Genomic DNA, 13,052 nt, shown 5'->3' with positions numbered 1-13,052 from the left:
AAACCGTATTATGAATGTATTAAAACACACAGTAATTAAATTTTATGTATAATAAAATAATTTTGTTATTTAAAGTAATTGAAATAATTTTATTTATAATAAATCTGTAATTAATATAAAAAAATATAAATTCAAGTATACATAAAATCCATAAAATTCAAAATTTTTTTAGTTCAGATTTGTGATTGGTTGATATCTTATGCACAAATATCTTAAATTTAATATCTTCATAATACTTCTTTGGTTTAACCTGTTTACTTTATTTCCAATATTTACAAAAATCTGTTAGAAGAAGGATAAGATCTTTCCTGAACAGATAGAAATTATATAATATATAATTTTCTGAACAATTTATCTCCGCTAAGTTTTTTTGGGCAAGCGATTAGTCGACTTTTCTGTCCTACAAACTTCCATTCGCCGTATTGGACATTAATCGAAAGAGAATGAGACAATCGACCTTCCTATAGGGGAAGACTCGAAGATCGAATCGATTAATCGCTCGGGCGCTGGGTTTTACTGCCAGAACAACGTCAGTTGGCAATGCGCTTGTTACCGCTCGTTACCGACGCGTTGTGTGTGCAATGGTGGATGAGGTCCGCGAAGGCCGCTCGTGCGCGCCATCGAGCTACCGACTATTCCGGCCGTTTCCCCGATAAGTACGACGGAATCGCCCGCCGCCGGTGGGTAGTCGCCGCGTCTCCCTCGTCGGAAGCGTCGGGTCGTGGATACGCGTCGCTTGGCCCGGCGTCGCGCGATCGTGCCGCGGTGTGATATCTTGCCGCGCCGTTTTTCGTTCGTTTTGACGCAGGTTTCACCGCGAGAGGGTACGGCAGCGGTGATAGCGGACGAAGAGGCGGGAGAGAGAGGGAGAGAACGAGAATCGTGCGCGCGCGCACACGTAGAAGCGTTCCCGAGGCCCCCTGGAATCGACGACGACGACGCCGCCGTCCGGCGGCGCCGAACAATCTCGAGATTCTCGAATCCTCGAGGTGTCGATCGTCGGCGATTTGTCGCGAGCGCGTATCCGCCCGCCCGGGTCGCGGCGCCTCGTTCGTCGCCGAGTCGCCGTTCTAGCGCGTTTACGTTGCCGACGGCCGTAAACACCGCGTATACGTAAATACGGACGAGCACACATACACACACGGTACGCGTCGCCTCACCGTGTGTACGTGTTGCGCGCCGCTCGGAGAGCCATACACCGTTCCTCGCGTAGCGGCGAGTCTCGGCGCCCTCGGAGCTTTGCTACCCCGACCCGCGGCTTTTGTCACGAATCGGAAAGGTGCGGGAGAACGGTGCGCGCGCGCGAACCACAAACGAGGGGAAACGGGGCCCCGGTGTCGTTGTCGCCGGACGTGAGGACGTCGCGGCGCGGTGTTCGCGAGAGAGAGAGTGTGCGAGTACGAGTGCGCGCGGGAGGAGCTCGCGCCGTTTCACGGCGCCTCCGGTGAGAGGTTAGAATCCGGACGCACGGCCCCGAGAGCGGCGCGGCTCGGGGGTGGTGGCGAGTTTTGCGCGAGTGCGAGTGGACCTTCGAGTATTATCGTCGTCGACGGGTCTTGACGACGGACGAATACGGCGGGTTTCTGTGATAGAAAGGAGAGGGGACGCCCGGAACGGAGCCGCTGAGCGTCGCGCGCTTCCCAAGCGAAACTTCGTCGGCGGCAACGATCGGACGATAAAACGACGGGAAAACGACAGTTCTTTGGTGCTGGTAGTGCTGTACGATCGCGCGGTATGAAAAAATGATGTGATCGACGGTCATCATGGCGGCACCCATGCTAAAGTGGAAGCGGATCGCGAATCCGACCGGGCCCCAGCCGCGACCCAGGCATGGCCACCGGGCGGTCGCCATTAAGGACCTTATGGTCGTTTTCGGCGGTGGGAACGAGGGGATCGTCGACGAGCTACATGTGTACAACACGGGTGAGTTGAAATCCTGGCCGAGTGTGCTCGTGCGTCCCTTTCTGTACGCGCCGCGCCGCGCCGCTCCGCACGGAGTCGTACCTAGCGATTCCCGCGAACCAATATGGCGGCATACGTTGACAAGACGGTGACCGGCCGGATCCGCGGCCGTACGCGCCGATTTCGCGTCCCGAACGGAACGGCCGCCGGTCAGGCCCGGCATTCGTCGTCGGGCTTGACCGTGCGAGCGCCTTCACGTCCTCGGGACGGCCGCTCGACCCCGACGGAACCGCGAGATCGTCGCGGTCTGTCATTCTGCATGTTTATACGCGCGGGAGCGGCCATTGCTGTCTCCAACGCCCCCTCCCCCTCTCCGCCATCGTTCTCCTGGTTTCCTCCCCCCTCCATCGCCGCTCCCGTTGCAACGCGCCGAGTTTCCCGTCATTCCACGTTCGCGCTTCTCCGCCTTTTCTTTCTCCTTTTTCCTTTCGTTCTCGTTCCTTCTCTCTGCCCTTCTTCCACCACCCGCGCGCGCGTCCGCACATATATTATTATCTTTCTCGCGCTACGTTACCCATCGTCGTGCGCCTGCGCGCGCTGCGCTGCGCGCATTTCAAGCCCGATTTCGAAATGTTTGTCCTCGTGCGCAAGTTCGCCATGGTAACAGCCAGAATACATATGGTCCGTTCTTTGTAGCTGCATCGTCTGCTTTTCCACAATTTTTCTCTTTCCTCTTTTTTTTCCTCGCTCGAACGAATCTTCTTCCGAGCGCAAAACAATTATAGTGGGATGAAAAATTATTCATCAAATCTATTTCTGCAACTATTACAAACAAGATTATATAGCTATAGCCAAACTTGTCAGAGAAAAAAAGAACAAGAAAAATAAAAATGCAAGTGCAGTTGAAAGCGGTAGATTTTATAGTCGGATTTATTTAAAGTTAGTTTAGTCTTGAGAATCCAATCAGTCAATAAAATGATTATATTAGTTAAAATCGAACTATGAATACCACATTTTCCATATTTCAATAAAAATTTATTGAATCAATATCACACTTTACAAAGTATTTATGAAGTTATGATTATTGAAACATTTTTTTGGCAACAGATTTTTTATTAAATTTATACAAATTAATGTTTTATTAAAATTGAATAAAATTTTAGATGATTGTATAAATTACTTTTATAAAATACTTGTACATAATTGTAATTATATAATTTTGTATGAAATTGTAAAAATAACATGATTTATATACAAATTATGTATCACTGCATAATTTAATGTATTGTTTAATATATGTTAATTATGTATTTCATCTTTTATATATTATTTATATATTTTCAACTTTACATATGTATATTTATTGTTAACAATGAAATACTAAATGTCTTTATTATACAACTTAAAATTGAGGTTAATGTATTTATACATATATCAGTAATAGAAAAGATTTTTTATAATTTTTATAATTAAAAAATTGTGCATTGCATTGAAAAATATATATGCGAATATATGTAAACAAAAATATCGCACTCTAGTTTTGTATCGAAACGTTTACATACGGTATATCTTTGCAGCAACAAATCAATGGTTTGTGCCATCCACGAAAGGAGACATACCGCCAGGATGCGCGGCATATGGTTTTGTAGTCGATGGCACGCGTATCTTTGTCTTTGGTGGAATGGTAGAATATGGCAAATATTCTAATGAGCTGTACGAATTACAAGCGAGCCGGTGGGAATGGAAGCGTTTGAAGCCAAAACCACCGAAGCATGAGCCACCACCGTGTCCACGATTGGGACATAGTTTTACCCTCATTGGTAACAGGGTCTTCCTTTTTGGGGGTCTGGCGAACGACAGTGACGACCCGAAAAATAATATACCGAGATATCTGAATGATCTATATACGCTCGAACTTCTTCCTAATGGCCAAACAGCCTGGGATGTGCCGCAAACACACGGGCACGCGCCACCTCCCAGAGAATCCCATACTGGAGTGGCATACGCCGATCGCGCCACAGGCAAATCTTGTCTGGTGATTTATGGTGGCATGAGCGGTTGCCGTTTAGGTGATTTGTGGTTCCTCGATGTCGATTCAATGACCTGGAACAAGCCAGTGGTTCATGGTCCTACTCCTCTACCACGATCGCTTCATACTGCCACTTTAATTGGTCATCGGATGTATGTATTTGGGGGATGGGTGCCATTGGTTGTCGATGACGTTAAAGTCGCGACACACGAGAAGGAATGGAAGTGTACGAGCACGCTAGCGTGCTTGAACCTAGGTAAATTATATTTATGTATTATTCATCTAATTAATATAGTCCAGAAGATAGAAATGTTATCAATACTACCAAATGTTATTATTTTAGAAACTCTCACTTGGGAGCAACTTACCGTTGATTCCTTGGAGGAAAATGTTCCTCGTGCCCGAGCTGGTCATTGCGCGGTTGGAGTACATAGTAGACTTTACGTTTGGTCTGGTAGAGATGGTTATCGCAAAGCATGGAACAATCAGGTTAGAATTGTTGTAATAGACATGACTTTTAATTGGATGAAACTGTTGTACTAATCATATAATTCTTCTCTCACTCTAGGTTTGTTGTAAAGATTTGTGGTACCTTGAGGTCAGTAAACCAGCGGCGCCTTCCCGAGTTCAGCTGGTTAGGGCTTCCACGCAAACGTTGGAAGTCAGCTGGACAGCGAGCCCGTCCGCGCAATATTATATTCTTCAAATACAAAAGTATGACATGCCACCGGTAGCGGCGACCTTCCCATCGGTGAGCGCACCAACACCAACTGCGCCTATTGTCAGTACTCCTGTTGCGGTGACAACCTCTCCGATGGTGGCAACTCCCGTAACTGTACCTATTACATCTCCGCCTGTGACCACAGTCGCCGCTCTTCCTTCGGCTACACCGCCTGTTGCCGCTGCCGCCAGAGCATCCGTAGCGACAGCTGCAGTAGCAACGGCAGTGGCAGCTCCATTGCGAGTCCAAAGTGCAAGTCCTGTACAGAAGCCAGTACCGTCGCAAACAGTGCAAAAGCCGACGAGTCCTATGACTCCGAGAGTCGCGACTGGCAATGTTATACGAATTCGATCCCCTCTAGTTACTTCTGCAACGACAGTCGCTACGGCAGCGGCAGTGGCAGTGGTCACCACTGAACAACAACAAACAACTGCAACTGTCACTACTACTACTGCTACTACTACTGGTCAAACGCCCGCTGCTATGTCTGGAATCGCCGCTTTAGCTGCGGCAGCAGCAGCCACCCCAAAAATTACTATGAACAACGTTTCGATGTTGCCACAGACTGCAGTCGCAGCTGCGACCGCAACCAATACCATCAGGATGAAGAATGTTCAACCAGGTCAACAAATTCGTTTCGCCGCACCTGGCGCCACAGTGTTGCGCACTGCCTCGCCGCAACAAAGCAAGCAGATCATTTTGCAAAAGCCTGGGCAAAATATATCTGGCCAGCCACAAATCGTACATCTTTTGAAAACTGGACAAGGCATGGTGGCCACAGTGCCCAAAGTAAGCCTTATTCCTGGCAAAAGCGTCCAAGCAACTGGTGCGAAACCTCTTAATCAGGGACCGACAATATTACGGTTGGTAAATCCTAACACGGTTGCGGGATCAAAAATTCTCACAACCGTGAAGACTTCCAATATAGTGGCGATGAGCAAAGGACAGAACATTACGGGCAAGCAGACCATAATGATCACCAAGCCGACAGGAAACAGCGGATTAGTCGGAAGAACCAACCAATTCATCGTTGTCACCACAGGCTCTGGTCTAAGAGCTGTACAAGCTGTAACGACATCACAAGCTGGTGCGGGGCAAGGAGCTACTTCTGTAGCTACTCCCGTAAACGTCTTGCCGTTGTCGGCTACCAATCATGTCACGAATCAGCAAGGTGTCAAGATGATAGTTGTTTCTTCTGGAGCAATGGGCGGTGGAACTGCCGGCAAACCTTTAACTATCACGGTCCCAGGACAAGGAGGTGTACCAAAGACAGTGACTATTGCTGCGAAAAGCGGTACGCAAGCCATCTTCAATACTGGCAAGAATCAACTTGTTACCGTGCCACAGATACAAAAAACACCTGTAAGTATATAATAAAACATTTATGTATTTTTTTACGAGATATGAATTTAAATTGTTAATCGATTACTATAAAATATAATCATAATTCTTAACAATATAATTAGTTGAATAATTTTTTACAAGTACTAAAATTTGTTTATGAAATTGTAGGAGGCGGTAGCGGTATCTGGAAAGCCAGTGACTCTACAAATGCCTGCAGGTATAAGTGCAAAGACAGTGACGCTTTTGCCGAGTAGTAGTAGTTCTATAGTAACTACGTCAAGCGCGTCAGACTCAATTGATACTAGCAAAATGCTATTTGTTTCTCCACAGAAACAACCATCAGCCTCCCTCGGTGAGTTATGTTTTGACAACATAAAACGATGGAAGCCTTTTTTAAACTTACACAGTAAAATATTTCAGCATCTACTTCTGACGGACCTGCTACCACTGATGCTGCATTAGCCGCATTAGCAGCAGAGGCTGGTTTAATAGATCCAGTACAGGAACCATCTGGTAGCCTATCATTTATGGTAGCTACCGACGATGGTGCTGGCGGCGATGATAAAGTGGAAGATAGTTGTAACGGTAATGAAGCAACTACAGCAGCCACTCTAGTTTCTCAGATGGGTGCGGGAGACGCAATGCAAGTCGACGGTGATGGAAACTTTGTACTTCCACAAGTAGATGGACCGATAGACGATCTTTTATTGGAAGGTGAAGAAAAAATGGATGCAGATGAAGAGCCAACTTCGGAAAATGCCACCGAATCAACCGGTACTGAATCGGCGGTAACATCGGAACAAAACGTTAATACATCGGAAAATGTTCAGGCAGAGGAATCGACCGTGAAAGAGGAAATTGACATAAAGAATGAAGATGAAACGACAGCTGACCTTCCCGAATCAATCGCCGCCAGTCAAGTCAAGAAAGATGATGTTGATAATCCATCTGTTGATGACGAAGTACCTATGGAAACTAGCGCTGACGATGCAGAGTTACCAAATGAAAAAGAAAAGGATTCTAAATCAACAGTCAGTGACACAAAAGTAATAAAATCCGAGTTGCCTTTAGTACAATCACCCGCAGAGGCTTCATCCGAACAGACATCTCTAGCGGATGTCGTGAATCCAACAACGGAAATTGATGAGACTCAGCGAGATGAGAACAATCAGGTGAAAAAGGCTGAATCGTGTTCTGAAAAAGAAAAATCACAAACGTCTGAAAATCTACTTACTGAAGATTCTGACGTATCGCATCCTCCTCAAGATGATAGTCAAAAAATTGAAAAGATAAAAGAAGAAATCACAGACATGGACACTGATCTTCCAGCAGAGAGTTCTCCTATAAAATCGAATGATGCTGATGAAGCGATGCTGATCGATAACAATACATCGAGTCCCGAAAATGTAAGAGCTCCCGTTACACCAAACATACAAGTGAAATTGGAGGACGACGAACCACCTAAGGAACAGGACAAATTGACCGATTTACCCTTATCGTCGATTAATGGTGTCGCTGCACCTGTCGAGAAAGAAATAGAAAAAATACATACTCCCACAAAAATGGAAATAAAAGAAGAACTTGCCATTTCGAAAAGAGACAATTTAAAGCAGGAAAAAATCAATGAAGCCAGATCAGAGACTGGAGATGACTCGACAGCTTTGACGACATTGGCTACTGCTGCTTTAGGATCGGCAGAGCCAGCAATAAAAGTTAAAAATGAACAGGTAGATTAATTAATTTTTTTTATTTACATGTTATTTTAAATAAAATATATAAATGCAGTCACTAACATAACTTTTTTTTTACAGAATGAAGAAGAGAAGAAAGAGGCAGAATGGTATGATGTGGGAGTGATAAAAGGAACAAGTTTTACCGTTCAACATTATTTTCTTCCTGGTGACGAACCATTAGATATAACGCAATCTTTGACAATGGATGTTTTTAAAGGAAGAGCTAAAGTAGCATTAGAACCTGGAACTGCCTACAAGTTTAGAGTTGCCGCTGTGAATAGTTGTGGACGAAGTGCCTGGAGCGAGGTAACATGCAATTACATATTTTGCGATATTATTTAGTAAGAAGATATTTCTTCATAATCAAAAGAAAAAATCTACAAACTTGATCATAAATTCTCGTTTTTGTTGTAGGTAGCGGCATTTAAGACGTGTCTTCCGGGATTCCCGGGTGCACCGAGCGCTATAAAGATATCAAAATCCGTGGACGGCGCACAAATCTCTTGGGAACCGCCGCCTAGCAACGTTGGACCCATCCTCGAGTATTCCGTCTACCTGGCAGTGCGAAGTACCGCATTGAATAATGACGGAGAACCAAAAACAGTTGTGTCGAATCCAAATCAGTTAGCTTTTATTAGAGTTTATTGCGGTTCGAGTAATTCTTGTTCGGTGAATAATAGTGCCCTTAATGCCGCTCACGTGGACACCACTACGAAACCGGCCATAATCTTTAGAATAGCAGCACGAAACGACAAGGGATACGGACCAGCCACTCAAGTCAGGTGGTTGCAAGGTTAGTCAATTGAAATTTGCAATTTGAATAAATCTTTTTAAAGGGACATATTTGAACAAATACTTTTATTAGCAGATCCGACCACTGCGGTGAAAAGTAATCCGCAAGCGAAGAGACCCGCCAATACAGACCTACGTTCGCAAGTGACTTCCCCACAGAAAAAAATGAAGATGGAACCAGCTAGTGATAATTTCTCGTGAGCCTGTTCTCTCCCTGGCCTCGTACAGCCGAAACTCCCATGAGCAATGCTACTCATTATTTAATTTCTACATGCCTAACAACGATGAAATCAATGTATTACCAGCTAAACGACGTGATATACAAGTAAACGAAAGATATAAACGTGCGATAAGAAACGACGAAAAAGTGAAGAGAAAGAAAAAGAAAAAAATATCCGACACTCGGTCTATGTGTAACGATTGAGGAAAGAAAGTATTCTTAGTGCTCTGTTTGAACGTTGACGTCTTTCTGTACCGTGTTTCTTACTCGCTGTCATCTTATTTTTCGTGAAAGTGCGCGAGAATCTTACGCAAAGACAAAGTACCGTTAATAAAAATTGCGACATGGTTATTTTTTGGAGTTAAGTAAGTTTTTCCATGTTTATAGCTTTTTCTAATGAACGGTACAACATATCGCCTCTAAATGCTCATACTTGCATCACGGTAAAATCACAGCTGGCCCATTCGCGCTTTCATGATTTTCTCGTTATATTTAACAATGAGTTTGATGTATGAGATGTATGGGATCGAAAACGGACAGGATTCATATTCGATATTTTACATATTTGTTTAAACAATTATACATATATATATATATTCGTGACAAAGATATATTTTAAACATCCAAATTCTTTATAATATATTTATCATTGACGGAATATCTGCAATTCTTTTTGCATTCTCTATTATGTGCAGAATAAGCTCGCTTTTGAAACGTAGGTTATTTAGTGTACATAAAATTCTTGCACTAAGAAAAATGTGTTTATCATATTCTGAGGTAACAAAATAAATACTTTTTGATAAGGTAGAATAATTGGAAGAGATATATATATATATATAGTCTAACCTTAGTCTCCTATTTCAATCTGCTCGTTTATGTTTCACTTTCACGCAGTAAGAGAAGCTTTTATTGTGTCATCGATTCTGTTTTACATGTGACAATCGGTGCTACACACTATTCCGATACTTTTGTTACTGCCAAATGCGACAAGACTATGTTATTGTCGATACCGAATACACAACCTGTAATGTAAAATTATCTATTAAACATGTGTAATATTAAGTTACTTGTATGCTTTTGTCAAATGATTGCAGAGATATTTTGTATAATATATATATATTAAAATGAATTACTATATGTAATTAATGAATATCTCTAAGGATCGGGCACTAGGATGGTCACTCATGCTTTAGTGGATAAAAAAAAGACTCCATGAACAGTTAAGGATATTTTTAGACAGCAACGAAACAATTGTTTGAATATTGATATATCTAACAGTAGGCTGTATATCCTTAACGTAAATTCTAATCTTTTATAGCGCTAAGACAAGTAAATAACAAACAATTGGAAGATTAAATACACGAAAAAAAGAGGTAAGAAAAAAACATACGCTATCATATTAGAAAGAAACATGTAATAATATTCTCTTAATATCTCTTTTTGACCATATTATATTTTAATCAAAATATACTGAATAAACTTTTAATCAAGGACAAGTTGATTACAAAAATTATCGATAGTCTTGCTTCTCTCGATTGACTTTTGGACTATGTTAAACTGCAATTTAACTGCATTATTTTTATTTTAGATATATATTATATATATACATACATATATATATAATATATTACACTTTATTACATCTATTTATACCATAAGCAAAATAGAAAATCCTTTACTAATACAGAGCCCTAAACGCTTAATCTGTTGTATTTTGAAGTTTTGCGTTTACAAAGTTTACTTCACTAGGAAATCTAGGAAGGTATGTTACAGAAAAATTATCTCTTCAATCACGAGAATATTTTCGTGACACTTGAAATGAACTTTATATTAAATGTACAATTGCAATTGTTTATCTTTTACGTGGGTTTTTATACCCTATATCTTTAGAAGCATTGCCTGAAAATACAGATAAAGATATAATGTATAATATAAATGGGATAACTTTTAAATACATTGTTTTAATATTGTTCTTGCTGATCCTTATATTTAAAAAAAATGAGAGAAAAAAGAATGCCTCCGTACTATTAGTGATCAATAAAAAATTATCAGTTGTTTAATTTTGTTTGTATATTTTGTTAACAGAAGATGACATTAATTTGTATTGTGTACACAAGCCTTGTGCATAAAAATACCATGAAATTGTCACTACTACCACGCGTCTTACCGGTATCTAGTTCTTTGTAAATCGCCTGGTCCCACTGCATTTATACCCTTCACCGAAGTATATCGTGCAAATAAATATAGATAAATTTCTTATACAATATATAATCTTTACCTTCATTGCACTTCTGTACTTTATACAAAATTACAAATATGGACACTTTATAAAAATATATTTTAGCGTTCTGTTCTTTTAAAAATGTGTATATGTATATTGTGTTTTAAGATCAAGCAAAAGTTCATTTAATATTAATTTAATCATTTTTCTTATAGTAAAAATCTTACTTTATTTAGATGTATTTAGATTGTTTATGAACTTTTAATTCTACAAGCCTGTATTGTTTTTTTGTGTATAAATATCGTAAATTTTATTGCAAAATACTATAATAGCGAATAAAAGAAACATTATAAAAACATGAACAGAATTTATTAATTATTGATAACTTCGCAATATTTCGTGCTACCTTTTCGAGAAATACGTCTTGTTTGGCAGTAACAAAAACATACGTATTTATTTGATACTCTTCTCACTTTATTCGATCACAAACGGACAGATCTGGTAGAAATGAAGAATTAAAAAAGAACCATTATGCTTTACTTCCCATAATAATTTAAAAAATCATACTTCTTTTGATATCAATAACATTGAATTAGTAAGTTAATTAGATATTTATTGAGAGAATTTTCAAATTTTTTTTATTGTCGAAATGAATCCTTTTTTCAATTGTCGCTATTTATAATTTACTGAAAAACATAAGATACTAATTAATAAACATAAATTATATACTATACCTTATTTTATATCGATTGAAGATTCTCAGATCGAATTAATCGGCTGTACGAGAGACCAAAAGATCCAATGTCAGCTTCGGACCACAATTTTCCTATATAAATCCTTTTTCTATACTAAATCTTAATCGTATATTTAAAGATGCGCAGATGATTACGAGAAAACATCGACGAGAAGATTATGATGAAAGTGATTTTACGTGCGCGCCATATAGGATAATAAAAGGTTGCGATGATATTTCGATGACGGACATTGTTTGGTGCGATGTCAATAATGTATGCTAAATGAATGATATTGCTCCGCATGAAACCTGGAATGATATTAAGCGGATTTGTATTTTTTGATAAGGATAACTCCGGTTCGACGTGCACATGTCGCCGGACAAGATTAGTATACTCTCGAGTATCTAATTGATTTATAATAATACATCACACGACGAAAGTTTCGCAATATGTAATGATGAGTATATAATTATACCGTTTGGTAATAAGCTACAACTATGTAAATTGGAATGATGCGTGCGAGGGGAATTGTAAAGGATGTGTTGAGGATACGCGTATATAAAATGAAATATACGTAACGAGTTAAAAGTAAGGAAGCGAAGATTGTATTTGTTAATAACGTCCTTTCTCTCTCGTACGTGTCTTCTAAAGGATTTACATTGAATCACACTGTAAATAAGTCCTTCGAATCACATTAGATAATACACGGATATCCTGTATTTACGGAATTAGCGTGCCTAATCGCAGACCCGATACTATACGTAAAAGAAAAATTTTTGATTGATGCTATCTAATTGTACACTGAAAATTTATACTTATATAAAACACCCGTTCCATGCTTGCCTTTCTATCTTTCCGTTGTATAGTAATAAAAATGCAAAACAATGACACGTTAGAAAATCGATAGCATTCGAAATAAAAAAGAATCTATATTCGATATATTTTTCACGTCGTTTTTTATATCATCTTAATATAAGAGTATAAAAAAATTTATTCGTACTATCTAAAAAAAAAAAACATGTGTGTTTCGTTATATATTAATGCGATAAATTAGGGTCTGCGATTGACAGCAGAAAAATTAAGATGCATGATTAGCCTAGGAGCGAATTGTTTTTTTCATTAATAATTCATTTGTACATCCGTATGGAAGAGACATCAAATATGTATTTGTTCGTCTAACACGACGGCTTCGCAGATTATTTTTAGAAACTGATTAGTGCAATATATTTTCCAACTGCAGAGTCTAGACAGAAAATACCGCTTTTATTGCACGAATTCGATACCGCAATATGCACACTCTCACTGTGAATGCGTCGCAATTTTTATAATTGCGTGTGTAGCATGAGTGCTACTGAT

General features: G+C 40.2%; 1 protein-coding gene across 2 annotated transcripts; it reads left to right on the top strand.

Annotated features, from left to right (window-relative positions):
- The first annotated feature begins 216 nt into the window (after nt 1-216).
- Nucleotides 217-12,713, top strand: LOC105831771 (host cell factor). Of its 2 annotated transcripts, none has more exons than XM_012672150.3 (9): nt 217-1,923; nt 3,480-4,187; nt 4,275-4,420; nt 4,500-6,014; nt 6,165-6,348; nt 6,417-7,723; nt 7,808-8,035; nt 8,144-8,522; nt 8,595-12,713. In XM_012672150.3, exons 1-9 carry the CDS (start codon nt 1,764-1,766, stop codon nt 8,720-8,722), a joined length of 4,755 nt encoding a protein of 1,584 aa, XP_012527604.1. In that variant the 5' UTR covers nt 217-1,763; the 3' UTR covers nt 8,723-12,713. The 2 variants fall into 2 exon arrangements, with proteins under 2 accessions (XP_012527604.1, XP_012527605.1); XM_012672151.3 differs by having other exon boundaries at nt 8,598-10,111.
- Nucleotides 12,714-13,052: the final 339 nt, after the last annotated feature.

The sequence above is a fragment of the Monomorium pharaonis genome, chromosome 10, assembly GCF_013373865.1.
Source record: "Monomorium pharaonis isolate MP-MQ-018 chromosome 10, ASM1337386v2, whole genome shotgun sequence".
Lineage (NCBI taxonomy): Eukaryota > Metazoa > Arthropoda > Insecta > Hymenoptera > Formicidae > Monomorium > Monomorium pharaonis.
Note: the sequence above shows the minus strand (reverse complement) of the source record. Positions and strands in the feature narration are given on the sequence as shown.